We start from the raw sequence: 18207 nt of genomic DNA on the forward strand, positions 1-18207 counted from the left end.
TGTTGACTCATAGTTGAGTCAAGATCTTTCACTCCAACACAAAGGCAGCACCAACTGATCACCCACCTCTCTCTCTCTCTGTGTGCGTGTGTGTGCGTGCGTGCGTGTGTGTGTGTGTAGGAACGCCAGGCGGTGGCCCCTGATGATTGATCCCCAGGGCCAGGCCAACAAGTGGGTGAAAAACATGGAGAAGGCCAGTAGTCTGCATATCATTAAGCTGAGTGATGCTGACTTTGTACGCACTCTGGAGAACTGCATCCAGTTTGGCACGCCAGGTGAGCACAAGTCTTTCTCTCATTTAATGCCTCTGCTGTTGCTGACTGTGTGTGTGTGTGTGTGTGTGTGTGTGCGCCTCACCCACGTTGTTGCAGTTCTTCTTAACACCTGCTGAGGTCTCTCTTTACCACAGGGACTGAGGTAAAGTGCTATGCAGAAAAGGTTTTTCTCCTTTGTTCTCTGTTCTGCAGAGGAAGGACTCATACCAGCAATATTTCGGAGTGAGATGTTCTAATGTTATTCTGACCTACAGCACCACCAGTATTTAAAACTACTGTAAATCATACAAGTGGGGGAGAGCTCAAATATGCAGTCTGCATAAAGATTCGTCGTGCCCAGTTTCAGAGTCATATTCCCTCGTGTTGTCATGCAACAATCCCTTCTTGCTGTTTTTTAAGCAGTGCATGTTTATACTTTAGTTGTCTTTTAGTCTTAGCATGGGGGTTGAGGGGAACAGCAAGGGAAGAATCCAAGCTAGAAGATGACAGAAACAGCTATACAGCTATTAAAAACACATCTAAATAATGACCCAGCTCAGCCAGCTACTGGGTCTTTGCTTACTGGCAGATTGCAAGGCTAACGGTTCAGAGAGTCTTTTGTCCTTGCAGGGTGCCAAATAGTCCCCGGAGGCTACAGTTTCACCCTCCACTTCACAGTTTTACAGTTTCTTGCTGTTTTATTTGCTGCCTGTAATCTGATTATGTGCAAGTGTTCTTTATTTGAGCACGGTTGAAAAAAAAAATCCCAGACGAATGTCTTAAAAGGCTAGACTCAGGTTTGGTATCCAAATTACAAAAATGCCATATTAACCTGATTTATCAAGATAAAATAATACTCAAAAACAATTGGAGAAGTAGGATGACCTGATTTGGTTCACTATCTTCAGAAAGAAAGTTCATCAGCTGTCACTGACTCTGAATGCCGTATAAAAACTTTTGTTATCACCTCAGGCGTCACGTCAATTATAGATGGGCTACTGTTCTTAACATCAGAACAGCATTATCATACTTAATGTGAAATCCCATTAATAATGATGTCATGGGAATAAGGCACTTGATAATGTTATACTTGCCTCACTGGTTTCTTGGTGTTGCGCATGTGCTGCACAGGTTTGACAGTGTTCCTCAAGTGCTTCCCATAGGCAGGAAACCACACACGATGAAGTCCGACATGTAAAGAGACCAGTTAAGACAAGTAAAACAAAAAGAATATTCATGTTATTTTCTACAAAAAGTCTAATATTAGCTGACCTGATGCTAAAAGGAAGGCTACCATAGATTTTCACAGAGAATCAGAGATCCCTTTTAATTAGACTCCACTGCAGCTCAAAGATCGGTCTCGGGTGTGACGACGGGGAATGATTTATATCATGTAATACTTCCAACTGTTTTCAGTACAACAGTGTAGTTGGTCAACAGCAGCATAATGTACTGCAATAAAGCAAACTACCAAAGTGTCATCCTCTCTTGATCTAAAAATATAAATAAATTTGGAACATTTCCTTTCAGTGCTGCTGGAGAATGTCGGAGAGGAGCTGGACCCGATCCTGGAGCCCCTGCTGCTGAGACAGACCTTTAAACAGGGTGGCGCCTTGTGTATCCGCCTCGGAGACTCCACCATCGAATATGCTCCTGACTTTCGCTTCTACATCACAACCAAGCTGCGCAACCCACACTACCTGCCTGAGACCTCCGTCAAGGTACCGCAGTGAGAAACATCCTCAGGCTGCAGTACATTTTTTTTGTATCTGGGTCTTCATAATGTATTTATGTGTTTGGGATTGTCTTGTTGCCTCCGTCCATACGCGCGCAAATCACACACAAAAAAACACTCCACCAACCATTTTAATGCAGATTGAGCTGCTACTCCTCAGTCCGTCTGGGGATGTATCTCCCACAAGAAAGCAGCTGCCAAAACAGAAGTTACTGGAAAGAGTTCCTAGACAGCAGAGTCTCACAGGAAGTCTAATTTCCATCACACCTAATAGCAGTCCAGGTAGTTTTTTCCGTTCTCTCCTGGGATTTGTGTTATGCCACAAGCTGGTACTGACTCTTCAGTGAGGTTTGACTATGTGGAGCAGTGTATTTTCAGTTTGTATCCTGTAAGCTGATCTGTTTTTTTTTTTTAGTGGGAGGTATCAATTGATAAGTCAATCCTGTCAAAATTAGGGGGGGGGGGGGGGGGTCTAAAATGCGGAATGGGTTTTTAGCCTTGCAATTTTTCATGGCAATTGGTCAGTCCACCACTCAGGTGAAGAATTAACTATGTCATTGTCTATTTGATGGATTGCTGCACTTATTTTTACTCATGGTCCCCAGGGGATACACCTTGTTATGACCTTGGTGATGACTAGCAGGTTAAAGTTATACAGTGAAATATGGAAATACCTGCTAGATGGATTGGCACAATATTGCATGGCAAACAATGTATCGCTATGACTCTGGTGACACCCTAGTTTATTTTTTATTTTAGACAATTTGATAAATTGCCATGAAATTTGTGACGGACTTAATTGTAGAAATAACGGTTACTTCGGCTTCCGGAGCCACCCTTGAGTCAACCAAATTGTCCATTTTCTTACCAGAACTTTGGTTTATGACCACCAACACATTCCCATGTGCCTGAGCTGGGAATTGGGATAACAACTAAAGATTAGCATGCTAGTCAAGCTAAACTATGATGTTTACAATGACAATTATACCTACAAAATATAAGTATGCAAGCATTTTCATGCATATCGTGCATGCAATTAAACAGATTTGGGGATTTTATTCAAAGCACTTCTGTTCCAAGCTGCTAGCATGGCTGCAGACTCTTAGTCTTGTTTATTTAACATTTGAAATAAACAACATGTTGTTTGTTGTACTATACAGTTTAGACCTTTGTTTCCACCCTACAGATAGATGCTCTACTTTTCCTCGTTTGTTCCCACTTATTGCATCATACTGCTAAAATGGCAGCATGTTTTTACCCCAGCAACACGCTGAATCATTATTCACCGATAGCAGCTCGCCACTGAAGCACCCCCCCCCCCCCTAACGAAAAAGAAAAGAAGTATTAAAGGAAAGTGCATTACTAAGAAGCAAGGGGTTGGAAAGCATTCCTGAAGATCACATTTCAAGCATCTATTTGCAGGGCCTCGCTCTTTATGGGCAGCCATTAGATTCAACTCATTTTTCAAAACTGCCTAGATTTATTTCCTTTCTTGCTTATGTCTTTTCTTTCTACAGTATAGTATTCTATGGGACTTCCATTCCAAATGCTATACTTTCTATACAAGAGGGCAAATATCCAGTAAAGCAGCCCTAAAGGAGCCCAAGGGACAAAGGGAAGCGAAGAAGGAGGGTGTATGTGTGAAAAGGACAAACGGGAGATTTATATGGGCACCGAGTCTTTACCACCAGCTGAGTGGGTCCACAGCATCAATAGAAATGGAATTAGGCCCCGGAGAAGTGCACTCGTTTATTAGGGCAGGGAGTAGATAGCAGATATAGGCTTTTAACCTCCGGGTAAGTGCGGCGCAGAATGACTAAGGCTGTGTGGTAAAAGACACACTTCAACAGTTTTCACATTAAAAAAAAGAAAAAGTAAACGCATCCTACCTGTGCTTTGCCGAGGCCGGAGTGGTTGTTGGAATTGAGTGGATAGAAGGTAGGAAGAACTGCACAGATGCTCAAAGCTGTAATGTAACGTACCAAGATACACATAGAATACTGTGTACTGTACGGCACGTCTATGTGGATCTCCCTCTGTGCCGCAGGTGACCCTTCTGAACTTCATGATCACCCCAGAGGGCATCCAGGACCAGCTGCTGGGTATTGTGGTGGCCCGGGAAAGGCCCGACCTGGAGGATGAGAAACAGGTTCTCATCCTGCAAGGAGCGGAGAACAAAAGGTACGTTTGGATTCCACATGTCCATATGAGTACTGTTGGAACATTTAGCTAACCAAACAAAGTGTCTCCTTCTTCAAAGTGGAAAGCTGAAGACATGTTGAATTGTTCTTGCACTTCCAACAGACAACTGAAGGAGATTGAGGATAAAATCTTAGAGGTGCTCTCTTCCTCTAAGGGCAACATCCTGGAGGACGAGACGGCCGTCAAGATTCTCTCCTGCTCCAAAGTGCTGGCCAACGAGATCACGGAGAAGCAGGCCGTGGCCGAGGTCACGGAGCGCAAGATTGACCAGACTCGCATGGGCTACACGCCCATCGCCGTGCACTCGGCCACCTTGTTCTTCTCCATCGCTGACCTGGCGAACATTGAGCCCATGTACCAGTACTCCCTCACCTGGTTCATTAACCTCTTCATCGGCTCCATCGACAACTCAGACTCCAGTGAGGACTTGGAGCAGAGGTAAGCCACTTAGAAATTAGAGGGCTTTCCTCTAATTACGTAAGCTGAATAAAAAACAAAGCATGTAAAACCACTCATAGTGCATAGAGTGTGGTTGAGTTTGAACAAAATTGTTAAAATGCTAGCAATTGCTTCTTCTTAGACTACAGATCCTGAGGGACCACTTTACCTACACACTATATGTCAATGTGTGCCGCTCACTGTTTGAAAAGGACAAGCTGCTCTTTTCCTTCTGCCTCAGTGTCAATCTGCTCATGCACAACAAACTGGTAGGAATTACACGCACGCTGCACAAGGTGTACAGATTAACCACATGTCACTCATAGATGTCATTTGAAATACATTTTTGAGTTTGATTACTTTGTTGTTTTATTTGGTTAGCAGATCAAAAAACCCGATTGGCCAATCAGACATATGAATATTCAACCCATAAATCGTTGTAAGTCAAAAATTCTGGTTAATCCGCTGTTTTGTAAACACTTTTTTTGATAAATGTCATTGGTGGATGACGGGGAGTGGCGCTTCCTCCTCACGGGGGGTGTGGGCCTGGACAATCCCCACTCCAACCCCTGCACCTGGCTCCCCAAGAAGGCTTGGGACGAGATTTGCCGGTTAGAGGAAATGGAGCGCTTTAAAGGTCTTCTTCAGGACATGGCTCGCCTCAGGGACGAGTGGAAGACGGTGTACGACAGCCCGGTGAGTGGCTTCAGGGGGCCTGGCCATTCTTTGCTTTTGGGGGTCCTGTATGTTTCTGTGTTGGCAAAGACAAAATCAGAGAGGTGGCATTAAATCTGAAATAAGAAGGAGAACTAGAAGAAGAGGAAAATCTGTAACCCCTCTCAAAATGCAAATGTTGTCTATGCATATTAATATGGCTGGCACTGCTGGTGTCTGGTTGTAGAAACTGTAAATGTGTTGACTTTCAGCTGAATATGTGGTTGTGATTAGCAGTTCAAGAGGGTAGCTGCTAAAACTGGATCACATTTAGCAACACAAAATAATAGTGGGGGGAAAAAGGCTAATATATTATGGCAAAACTGCTCAACAACAACTTGCGCTTGTGTTTGTCGCTGAAGGGTGACCAAACCTTGCATCAGCGCCATCTCAAGTGTTGTGCTTTGATTTACTTGGCTAAAAGTAAAAAATCTAAAGTTATTTTCAGTTTCATAGTGCGTCCGATCTGATTAGAGCCAATCATTGCGGTGTGTGTATTTAAGGAGAACACCTCTCAGAGTTTATATAATACATTTTGTAAATGCTCTGTTTGCCCCTGCTGACTGTAGACTGCTTGTCAGTTAGTGCTCAGATTCAAGTTAGCAAAACCTGGACAACAACAAAAAATTCTTATATATATATATATATATATACGTCCTTTTCTCTGGAATACAAGCATCCCTGAGCTAAGCATTGTTAGCAGGTGTGGGATGAGAAAGGGAATAAGGGCAGAGTGAAGAGGTTAAACCTTCCACTTCCACTGGGTTTGGCACATAAACCTCGGGTCAGTCTCACCTGCTCTGCAGCTCAGCATGAAACGCACACACGCCCCCCCTCCCACTCTGCACAACTAACCATATTGTGTACAATACACTGCATCGCCTTCCCTTGGCCCATACATACTCGTATTTGATATGATATTGGCTCTTTTGTATTGATCTATTATTTGATACTGCATTATTGTTCTTTCATTATAGCTTTACCAGAGTTTCTGCTTCTATTATTAGCTACTTTTTTGCACATCTTCAAATAATGGATATCAATATATATGATACTTAGCAAACGGGTCTTAATACTTATAATAATAACTACAGTGGGATCATATTGTGGAAAATGTTGTGTCATCACATCGGTTGTGGTTCCTACTTATTATTATTATTTACATTCATTATTTCCTTACTCAAATAAACCATTCGCGCAAAGGTTTTACTTTCAATTTATTTCATTTTACATCCAATAATTGGGTTGAGTTAGTTTAAATGTTGAGTAGATAGGGCACAGCGAAGAGATAATGTGGGAGGAAAATAATTTGCCAGGTGTGGACGATGTACACACACACTCTCCTAGATTATAAAAAATTAAAGTTTTATCTAATTAAGATACAAGATTCTTTTTCTGTTGTGCCAGTCACGTCTATGCAATTTAGAGCAAGAACAGCTGTTTAATCAACGTGTGGTGAACATAAACATGTGTACATCACACATGCTTGGCTCTTTGCTGCCTCTGTCACAAACGCACTTTTTTTAAATTTATAATCAACAGAATCAGGCCCAGCACTTCTATCCAATTAAATCTAGTTGGTTCCAGTTGTAGAATTCAATCTTGGTGCAGGAACAGCTGTTCAATCACGCACACACGCACTGTGACGGGCTTACACACCCCTTGTACACACAGACAATCCCCAGGAGATTCTAAATAGGTGTATCCGTCTCAAAGCACCTGCCAACACACATAGCCAGAAGTCTCTCGACAAACAGCCTGGGAAAAGAAAATTCCAAAAGTTCCGGCTGCTGTTGCTCCCATCCTCATTAATTAATTAATTAATTAATCAAATACATATAAAGTGTTTTATTTTATTTTTTGACCTGTATGTCTCTTCCCTTTTTCCTCTCACGCCCTGCAATGCCCTCCTCCCAAATTCTTCAGATCAATTTTACAGATGACCACTTTTTGGATTATTTAAAGTGCTTCATCTTGCCACAACTCCACATGATGCAACCCCACCCTGTAACTTCAATTCTCCTTGAAAAGTGGACAGACATGTAGCTGTGACAGAGTTACTACACTTTATTCTCTCAAGGAATTTGCTTTCCTGAACCAAGTAAGATATTCATGTCCAGTCTTAACTAAACTTACATTTTTTGCACATCTGCAGAACCCCCACGAGTCTCCCTTCCCCAAAGAGTGGCAGAGGAAGCTGAGCCAGTTTCAGAAGATGCTGATCATCCGTTGTCTCAGACCAGACAAGGTGATGCCTGATGATATTGAAATTTAACTTGATTTCTCTATTTCCTAGCATATTTTTGTATCCTGGCCACGCATCAGTAACGATGAACTCATCCCATGTATGTGTGTGTCCCTCAGGTTATTCCCATGGTGCAGAAATTTGTTTCCGACAGTTTGGGTCGCGCCTTCATCGAAGCGCCGCCCTTCAACCTGAGTAAGGCCTTCGTTGACAGCCACTGCTGTGCCCCTCTCATCTTCATACTCTCCCCCGGCTCTGACCCCATGGCTGCGTTGCTTAAGTTCGGAGATGAAAAGGTAGGGAGGCACCTGGGAAATTCTGCAGCCTTGAAGCCTGCTGTTTGTACAAACTCAAAATGAAAGGGGGAATTTACCAGGCTCCCACACTGCAAATTATTATTGGCTCCGGTCATAATGCAACTGTGTGTGTGTGTGTGTGTGTGTGTGTTCTCATCCCTCAGGGTTTTACTGGTAACAAGCTGACTTCCCTCTCTCTGGGCCAAGGCCAAGGTCCTATTGCCATGCGTATGATTGAGACGGCCATCAGAGAGGGTACCTGGGTGGTTCTTCAGAACTGCCACTTGGCCACATCCTGGATGTCAACACTTGAGAGAGTCTGTGAGGTCAGAACACGCACACACTTGTTATTCACCAGATGTCAACAGTGCACACTCACAGCTGTCTTCCTATACATGTGTGAGCAGGAGCTGAACCCTGACACCACCCACCCAGACTTCAGGCTCTGGCTGACCAGCTACCCGTCTCCCACCTTCCCCGTGGCGGTGCTTCAGAATGGGGTGAAGATGACCAATGAGGCTCCGAAGGGCCTCCGCGCCAACATCGCGCGCTCCTTCTTGATGGACCCCATCTCCGACCCGGAGTTTTTCAGCAGCAGCAGCAAGCCGGTCAGTGTGTGCGTGCACGTCTCGCTGTGTGTCTCGTGGCTAGCTGTGCGTATCCATCATACCCAGCAGCGGGTGTCCTGTTCCACCTTTTTGTCTGTTGTCAGCCCCCACTGTGTATTTCAGAGGGTTTTATTTTAGCTGTGGAAATAATAAACTTCAAGGGAAGGCATTCCATTTATGCTTATCCACCTCTCAGGTTGTTTTCAAGAAGCTGCTGTACGGCCTGTGTTTCTTCCACGCCTTGACCCAGGAGAGGAGGAAGTTTGGACCTTTGGGCTGGAACATTCCGTATGAGTTCAATGAGACCGACCTCCGGATCTCTGTACAGCAGCTACACATGTTCCTCGAACAGTACCAGGTAGTCGTTTTGTTTCATAAATGACTTTTACATGTCGTAAATGAATCATAGCATTTTCAGATATGCTATCAAATGTTTCCTGTACTTCATACGACCACAGTACTGTTCTGTCAAACATACTTTGCAGTACGTGCTGACTGTATATCTCTGGCACACAGCGAAACTCTGACTTTTTTCTTACGTATGTGTTCCACATATTGGCCCGTGATGAAATTTCAGGCTCTTACTACGCAAGTTGGTTCCTCTTCACTCAAGTAGCTGCTTTCATCAGCCATGTTCAAAAACGCTCTTGACATTTCTCCACAAACCGGTAGCACTCAGGCCCCCGCGCCGTTCCCCATCCCTCTGCAGTAGCTGAGAAAAAAAGTGGCAGAAATAATCTACTACGTGTATCTTTTTTTTGTTTTTCCATAGAGTGACATTTCCATCTTGTAGCCCCACTCTGAATTTCTAAGAGAAATCCTTCTCGAGAAAATGTCACACACTTTACCCCGTCCCCTCCTCTTATGTCAGACTCAAGTTTCATTGTAAGGTGAATTTCCAGGTTTTCTGTTTCGGGAGTAACTAAGAAACGCACTGATATTCTACAATTTATTTTTCTTACCTGAAGGTAAAACCGTGAGGCATTACAATTAAGAATGCCAGTTACTGTTGTCATCAGGTCCCTGTTCAAAATGGATAAAATGTTGTTTGCTGCAGGAAGTGCCGTTCGATGCCATCCGCTACATGACTGGTGAGTGTAACTACGGAGGCCGCGTGACGGACGACTGGGACAGACGGACGCTGCGCACCATCCTCTCCATCTTCTACACTTCAAAGGTCATCAAGGACCCCGACTACAAGTTTGATCCCAGTGGGCTCTACTATGCACCAGCTGAGGAAGATGTAAGATGTTGTGATTTGTGTGCAAAGCATCAAGAATGTTCTTTCGTTATTTATATAAAACACCACTTTAAGTTTGGATTTGGCAGTAAGCACGAGATCTACATTAAGATTATGCCATATGTTGTTGCCAGGGGAAATCAGTACTATATTCCACATATAGTTGGGAAAAGATGGGAATTTTAGAGGGAAAGCAACTCACGGGTCCGATTGATAACTCATCGTCTCACTTCACCACGGAGGGGAAGGGGTGCTAAATGCATTCAGTGATTTCTGTACAGCAGGGTAACTAAATATGGGATTTACTGCCTCTGAGGAATCCTGAAACTAAGCAAAAAAGAACAAAAAGATCCCTGCCCCTCCTTATCTAGGAGATGAGATGCACTGGGGGGCAGCTAGGGGCTGTTATGTAAGCGCCACGCTTTGCATCAGGTGTCAGTGTGTTTTTGTTGTAATCATTATAGTTTGACCTTTTTAAGATATGGCATCACTGAAGCATAGCTATATTATGCTCATGAATGTCAAATGTCTTATTCATAAATAATCCAACAGTGTGGCTTTCACACTGTTAGAAGAGCCCAGCTTGAACAATTCCTTTCCTTCATCCCCTAAAGAACTGTTGGACAAACTCAAGAAAAGTTACTTGACTTACTTTAATGTTTATTTTTAAACCGAGGTTATTAAAGGATATAGTGGCTTAACACTGTTGAGCTACCTTTTAAAATGTCATTAGGAGATGAAATGTCTGCAACAGGCCACAGCAGGCAGCCTCCATCAGTGAGGGTTGATATATTTGTTAACACAAGTGCAATCTCTGGCGCGCTCCATTTTATTTGCCATTCGGTTCTCCAGTCCTGCGCCCCCCCCACCACGAATTATTATTTATTCACGAATTTACATTTACATAGTCATTATAATAAATGTCAGCAATCGAAGGAGCCGACTTGTTTTTCAATGAGTGCCATCACTCAAGATGTTTCCGGATGTTCCGATAAAAACGGTCCTCTTCTCCCCCCTCGACTCTTCTCCCCTCTGCTCCCTGCATCCCGGGCCCCAGTACGACGGCTACTTAGAATACACCAAGTCGCTGCCACTCAACCCGTCGCCGGAGATTTTTGGCATGAACGCCAACGCGGACATCACCAAGGATCAGGCTGAGACCGAACTGCTGTTTAACAGCATCTTGCTAACTCAGGTAAATCCACCTGGACACGGGAAACAAAGAAGGCCGTTGCATTTGGGATTTTTCGTACTGAATTTACAGTTTACCACCAAGACACATTTCTAATGCTGTTATTATAAATAAGACAGAATTCAAAGCAGCAGATCCGGAGTTCGAGAGAACGCTGCAATGTTGCCTGGCGTGGGTACGGATGCTTTAAGGGGGAAAAAGGGCTTTGATTGGTTCGCTTCTGAAACCGATGCGGCCCTCTTGGCCACCATCCCAGATGCTGAGAATGTCCCCGCTCTGCTTGCTGTCTACAACTCAAAAATCTACGAGCAAACACTCACGCAGCAAATGCATCACACGCACATGCTTACAAAACAAGTAGACTAGAGTACACACATTAAAACACATGTACCGGGACACAGAAATACACTCCCACATAAGCACAAAAGGCATAAATATGCTTCCCTGGAGTTTCTGCCGTCTTTTAAAAGTGTCCTTGCCAGGATTAAATATTTCATTGCCCTACATTAAAATGTGCTATGCAGATTTAATTCAAGGGAAAAATTATAAATAAATAATTCAGTTGTTTGTAGAGAGGCTTTCCAAAGAACATGAAAATAAAAATATAATCCCTCGTCTTCCTTTGACACAGCCTGACTCACAGTGGCGTTGGCGGAGCCGTGTGATCCCACATCATTATATCCTGGATGTGTGGAGTTTACATCTTACCACTTCCGGTTGCCAGTCAATGCTGGCTGCGAGAATCAAATCCAAGAGGTTTTGCAACAAGGCCTACTTGAAGACGACAGAAGCCCTGTTTCCCCTGCACAGCGGGAAGGGTTGTTTATTTAGGCCCCCTGTCTCTATTCATTATTTTAAGATACAGAGCAGTGCCTCTCACTTAGCGCAGGTACCTAAAATCCTCTGGGAATTAAACAAGAGCTGAGGATCTACATACGGAACAAGAACAGAGCACAGCCACGATGGGAACAAATATCATATACACTCCAACCCCTTCCAACGGTTTAATGATATTAAGGTGATTATATACAGTGTATTTGTAGACAGACCTGGCTTGTAACAAACTAATAGAAAATGACTTCAACGGGCATTGCCGCATCAAGTTCAAATTAGAGCTCAATGGAGTCTGGCATTTATTCATATAAACTCCTTTCAACATGATTAATAAAGGCTTCAGTCATGTGTGGACTTTATTAGCATCTAATGCGAGCCCATCAGTCTAAATGACCGATAAACAGGGAGACGCTTCAAATGCAATGAAAGAGCTATTTGTCATTCCCACACTGTAACCTCAATGCCATTAGCCAATGATTATCCATTACCGCTTGCTGGTGACTGAGCATCAAATAGGTAAATAGTGCAAGTTGAAGAGGGTAAAGCGGAAGAGTCACAGATTCGAGTGAATAATTATCAGCGTGGATGATTATTGGAATTGTTGAAAAGATTGTGTCAAAAGACTGTGTGGGAGAAATGTTCCTTCACAAAGGACTCCAGTGAAAATACGCCCAGGATCTCATAATCCTAATCATCATCATCAAGAAGTTACATGGTAGCTGTCGACTAGCCCCAGAAATATCAAGTCAAAGACAGCAAAGGATCATTTCTTCAGAAAACGATGAACTGTCAAACCAATCTGAGCCACAAGTCCCTCCTCTCCATCTCATGTGTCCTCTGTCGCTGTGTGTCTGTGATCAGTCCCGCTCTGCAGGCGGAGACGCCAAATCCTCAGATGACATGGTCTTTGATGTGGCAGCTGACATCCTGAGCAAGCTGCCTGCAGACTTTGACTTGGAGGCGGTGATGAGGCGATACCCCACCAGCTACCACCAGAGCATGAACACGGTGCTGGCGCAGGAGATGGGCCGCTTCAACAACCTGCTCTGCACCATCCGGGAGTCCTGCGTCAACATTCAGAAGGCCATAAAGGTACCGCCGGAGAGCGGGGAGGCAGCACATTGTTGTTCCATGTGCGTAACAACGTCTCTCAGGCGGAGGATTGTTTGACTTTGACCTCAATCCTCATTCTCAGGGATCCTCATTGTTTGTATACTCGTACTATGATGCATTGCCAAACGCGCTGTAGTTACACCACATGTGTTTGTTGCAGATAAGATTAAGGCCAACTGATGAATCATCATTGATTTCACATAGTTGTGCCGTGAAAGCAATACATCATCAGAGGAAGCACACCTCTGCTGAATGATTACAGGGGGAACTGTGGTGATGCGTCCTCAGAAAACAGATCCCGCAGGCAGCAGCCACTTCAAATCCACCATTCTAACACCGCCGCGTTCCATTATGAGGACACACACACACACACACACACACACACACACACAGAGGGAAACTTTGGGATCATTAGTGGGAATTAAGCAGCGTACAGAACGCCCTCCTCCTCAAAATCTACATGCAGTATGTTGTTTACTGGAGCCTTAACAAAGTAAAGGTTTGAGCTGTAGAAGAACTGAAATGGACACCTGATGGAGATGTTGAACTTGTGAGAATGACACAGCAAAATCATGAGCTGGTGAAACCACTCCTCCTCTGTGGAAGAGGGACAGAGCCCAGGGGGGGGGGGGGGGGGGTCACTGACATTATTACCATTCATCTTATCAACAGCATGAACGTCTGAACCGGTGATCAATGCTTTAGCTGTTGAAGGATTTTGCGTATGGACCAAAGTGGCGAACTGACTGAGAGAGATTCCCTTGTTTTGGCTACACAACTAGCAAAGCCCAAACACAGGGAGATGAGTGTATGGCGCTGTGGTTTCCACTGGAACCATGCACCAAGAATCATGTCGCAGGGTTGCTAGTTGGCAGCAGCACCACCGCTGTGCGTGATGACTCCCCACAATTAGACAATTAGCATAGTATTAGTAGAGCTATCTTCCAGCTATCATCTTTACTAATATACATTTAATTATTTTTTTTTTTTTCTTCTTCAAATTGCCACCAAGAGACACACTTGAAGCGTTGAACGTTTCTATTTAGATCCTAACACCCTCGGGCAAAATAATTACTGACTTTGTATATCCAGAGGTTTGGAGACGCCAAGACCTCTAATTGGGCTGCGTTAGACTAAGCTGAGTGTAATTATTTAGATCGAAGCGTTGCAAACCAAAGCCCACAACCAAAACCATCTGAATGTATGCGCATGAATGTGTGCTGATTACATTCAAAGAATAAAATAAACACGCCTGAGCACACACTTTTTTTTTCTTTAAAATTCCGTTCAATAAACAAACTCCACACACATTTTCTATCCTCCCGAGATGCACCAGTCTCACTGGATTTAAGTGGAGAGCGAAATGAGTGAGGAAAGGAAATGAGCATGTCATCTTTCATACTTGTATCAAAGCGGAGCAAATACGTTCCCATTATGTGGCTGTCTGTCACCTCTCTCCACTGAGAGGCTTTTAAGTGACAAGTATGAATTTCTCTCATATTCCATCCAGTGTTGGAAAAGAGCTTCAGATTCTGAAGTACCGCGGAAGTTAATCAGGCGCCTTTGTGCCGGCACGTGTGTGTTTGCGTGTGTGTGTGTGTGGGCGTGCAGGGGCTGGTGGTGATGTCTGCGGAGCTGGAGGAGGTGGTCCGCAGCATCTTGACGGGTCGGATCCCCGGCATGTGGATGAAGAAGTCCTACCCCAGCCTCAAACCCCTGGGGAGCTACGTCAATGACTTCCTGCAGCGCCTCGCCTTCCTTCAGGTACGCACACACGCCATGTTCTAGATCAGAGGTCGACTGAATGAACAGAGTACTCGAGATTAGTCTGCAAGGGACATTGAAAAATATATATATAAGAGAATAAACTGAGGGGTGAAAAAAATTAAGAGAAGACACTATTCTCATCTGATTCCTTTTTAAGGTGAAAAGAAAAAAGCAAAGAGCTTAATCTGTTATTGTGCAATGGACTACACAAACAGGCTCTTAAAGCTGTGTGTACAGCTTTATATAAAGGTGTACACTCCCACGTCCTCGCCCCTGCTTGAAATAAATAATGGCCGTGCATTCCGCAGTGAACTGTAACCCGCGCCTTAAGCCGGGTCACCCTGGAGTTACACAAGAGCGTTCCACTCTGGTACACACACACACACACACAGGAGGCGGTAGGGGGAGTTAGTCATGCTTTTCACTCATGGGTGGGTTTAAAACAGGAAACACGCGCACGCATCATGTGAGTCTGCAAAGTAAACTTTCTTCATCCACATCAACAATCAAGAGACGTAGTCTGTTCCTCCTGATCATCATTAATCAGTGGAGGGAAAGAAGTGTGTGTGAGAGATTTCCACCCATGACTCCCCACAGGGTGAACCAGAAAGTCACGGGAATCTCATCTGAGACATCATGCTTTTCAGAAGGCGAATGTGATTTTGTTTTTTAAAAGGGAGTGAAGAAAGAGTTTTCTGCTCAGCACAGACGAGCTTAAAGCAGCATTAAGACGAATCTAAAACATTGCTCCCTGCAGACTTAAATAAAACAACAAGGTAAAAAGTCAGAACCTCTTGGTGAGAAGAGAAAATGAGTACGTTAATTCATTAATTAATGTAATTCAGGTAATTATTGCTAACAAATGATCTTGAATTGATAAACTCTTTTACGCAGAGACACAGGTTTGATGAATCCCAACTTTGTTTAATATAGGCGCTATTGAAAAGATACACTCTTCCCCCCCCCAGTTACTCTCCCAGGACTTCAGAACAAGATGCCTTAACAATCTGAGCGTCAGTGGCACAAAGAGACACCTTTAGAAGGTCCACATCGCATTGACCCATTTCCCTTGAAGTACATTTCAGACATTGTTGTCCCTGTTAGTCACTTACACACAAAAGAACCTCTGCATGGATGAAGAAAAGCAGATCATTCAAGGATTCTAATGATGATCAATGAGGGTTTGTGCTGCATTTAATTTAAATCAGTCCCATATTCTCCAACCTGATTATTCTAGATACATGTGGATAGTGTTCGGGCTGGAGTCCCTGGTGAATGTCCCTCTCTTCTCTGGCCTGCTGTGTCCTCAGGGCTGGTACCAACATGGCACTCCGGCCGTGTTCTGGGTGTCGGGGTTCTTCTTCACCCAGGCCTTCCTCACAGGCAGCCAGCAGAACTACGCCAGGAAACACACCATCCCCATCGACCTGCTCGGCTTCGACTTCGAGGTCCTGGATGACGAGGAATACGAGCAGCCTCCGGTGGACGGTAGGAATCCATCGGGGGGGGGGATGAGGAACGGGTGGAAGGAAGGTGTTAGAATGGCTTCTGGGAGGAGGAAACGGCCTCCACTGGACCCCCCAACTTCATGAAGGTAGAGAGAAGAAGGCACAAGGGGATGAGGAGAGAGGTGTGAGCGGATGAAATGAGGAAACAAACCGGTGGAAACTGATGTGTGAAAGGGGAAAGAAAGTCAAAGCCCCCCCCCCCCCCCCGCTGCTCCCTTATACACGCTGCCTTGTGTCAGCCCCTCGCTGGGCCCACCACCTTAAAGCCTCAGCCTCAATCAGCCCCCAGCTGGGACGCCATCACGCCCTCACAGCCCGAGCTGCTAATCCGACACAGTCCGTTATCTCGGAAATCTCACGTCTCCTCCTCATAGTTTTAAAATGACACCTCTGGTCCGTCCCTGCTCCCCCAGGCGTGTACATCAGAGGGCTGTTTCTGGACGGCGCCCGCTGGGAAAGGAAGACCAAACTTCTGGCCGAGTCCTACCCCAAAGAGCTGCACGACCCCATGCCTGTGGTGAGTGGGGGGGGGCTTCGGCCACGTTGTCCATTGATCTGCACCAAAACACAGTCTGTTCAACGCGGCAATAAAGGGACCGATAGATTTAAAGTGAGGGTTTTACAGCGTAACGGTCAAGAGGCATCCAATCAAAGAACCAGATTTCAGTTTAGTAGCAGAGCTTCACTTCAGAAGACTTTTGATGACATTTCTATATCATTTGGAAGTAAATGCGCAGATAATGGTGTTAATCTGCGATGACCTGGTTCCGTCATTGCAGCTCGGTTTATTTACAGACAGAAGTAACACGACGCAGAGGAGCGCTGAGTAATGTTTGAACAGCTTAAAAACACAAGAACTCCCAGAGCAAACAACAGAAAATACAACCTGCATTTTCACTGTAAACGCTCCATAATTCACTAAATAAAATCATTCTGAATCGAAGAAGATTTAGAGATTATAAACGCATGTTTACAATGATTCTGCCGGTAATAAAAGTCAGAAGGCGGCTCCTTTTCTCACACACTTCTATACGATGAGACTTATTTTTACAGCCGTGGGAGAATTCAAGTTTAACACACTTTCTCATCAGCTTAACTTTTCACAGCCCGAGGTTTCTATCCTGGGAAAAACCCCTCCACGCACCGAGAGAAAAGGAATCGTGTTACGTAACGTGATCTTACGTAACGTTTGAGGGGCTTTATTGATTCTTCCCCTGTGAAGCTCTCTGAGCCTCCCAAGAGAACAAAGATAATATGTGTTTACGTATCAAATTATAAAAATGCTGCAGATTCCGTTATTATTTAGTATTATTTAGCTTGTAGACTGTTTAAAAAAAGAAAGAAATCAGAGGCCAATGTTGTGAGTGTGGAGGAGAACAACAAGCAGCAGCAGCCCCCCCGGAGGACGTTCACAGCAGAGCGGAGCAGCTTCAGCACTTTCCTTTATGCGCCTCGACTCATCCTTTTATTAATTAACTGAGCTTGATATGGTTTCTGAAAGCAGGCCGACGCGGTGATGGAGCAGAGCGCCAGTGGCGGAGAGCGAGGAACGATGCAGTTGGCCTTCTTCTCCTTCACAATGCATGCTGGGATTAGGAGTAAAGCTTTTTTTATACGGAGACATTTCAGGGCAAGTTATTAACAGAAAAGGGTTTTTACAAGAGTGGAATTTAATTAAAAATATGCTTATTTTTTGGGGGGAGGGGGGGGGGGGTAAAGAGAGAGAGAATCACAACAGAGGGCGCTTTGAAATGCAAATCTTCACAGAGGAGCTGTTTGTGGAGACAGAAGAGTCTTCTGGCTGCAACTCAACAAACTGTTTTTGTTGAGCGGCCCAGTTTATCGCACAACCACGACTTCCTAATGAGCACGAGGCGAGCCTTACTCCTGAATGCCATTGTTTTATAAGACTCCAGAGTTCCAAAGGTCCAAGTCCTGACCTTTGAACCTGAAATACAATCTGATGTGTGTGATGCAGGGAGAGGCTTTCCAATAGAGTCTGTTTATTCTCCTACTGTTTCTGATGGAATGAGGGTGACTGTGCGTAAGCTCACGCAGGAA

At 44.5% G+C, this 18207-nt stretch overlaps 1 protein-coding gene across 1 annotated transcript in view; it reads left to right on the plus strand.

The window, feature by feature from the left end:
- The window catches only part of dnah7 (dynein, axonemal, heavy chain 7), a 58741-nt gene that overhangs the window by 39862 nt on the left and 672 nt on the right, over positions 1-18207 (plus strand). Inside the window, exons 49-65 of the mRNA XM_062564959.1 lie at positions 121-275; positions 1785-1975; positions 4037-4170; positions 4294-4629; positions 4772-4894; positions 5127-5325; positions 7499-7591; positions 7708-7884; positions 8049-8210; positions 8292-8492; positions 8689-8850; positions 9550-9735; positions 10790-10927; positions 12620-12850; positions 14483-14635; positions 15949-16126; positions 16560-16663. Of these exons, the coding sequence (XP_062420943.1) occupies positions 121-275; positions 1785-1975; positions 4037-4170; positions 4294-4629; positions 4772-4894; positions 5127-5325; positions 7499-7591; positions 7708-7884; positions 8049-8210; positions 8292-8492; positions 8689-8850; positions 9550-9735; positions 10790-10927; positions 12620-12850; positions 14483-14635; positions 15949-16126; positions 16560-16663 (2923 nt within the window). The remainder of the gene's footprint in view (positions 1-120; positions 276-1784; positions 1976-4036; positions 4171-4293; positions 4630-4771; positions 4895-5126; positions 5326-7498; positions 7592-7707; positions 7885-8048; positions 8211-8291; positions 8493-8688; positions 8851-9549; positions 9736-10789; positions 10928-12619; positions 12851-14482; positions 14636-15948; positions 16127-16559; positions 16664-18207) is intronic.

This window comes from Pungitius pungitius, chromosome 10 (genome assembly GCF_949316345.1).
Source record: "Pungitius pungitius chromosome 10, fPunPun2.1, whole genome shotgun sequence".
Taxonomy (NCBI): Eukaryota; Metazoa; Chordata; class Actinopteri; order Perciformes; family Gasterosteidae; genus Pungitius; species Pungitius pungitius.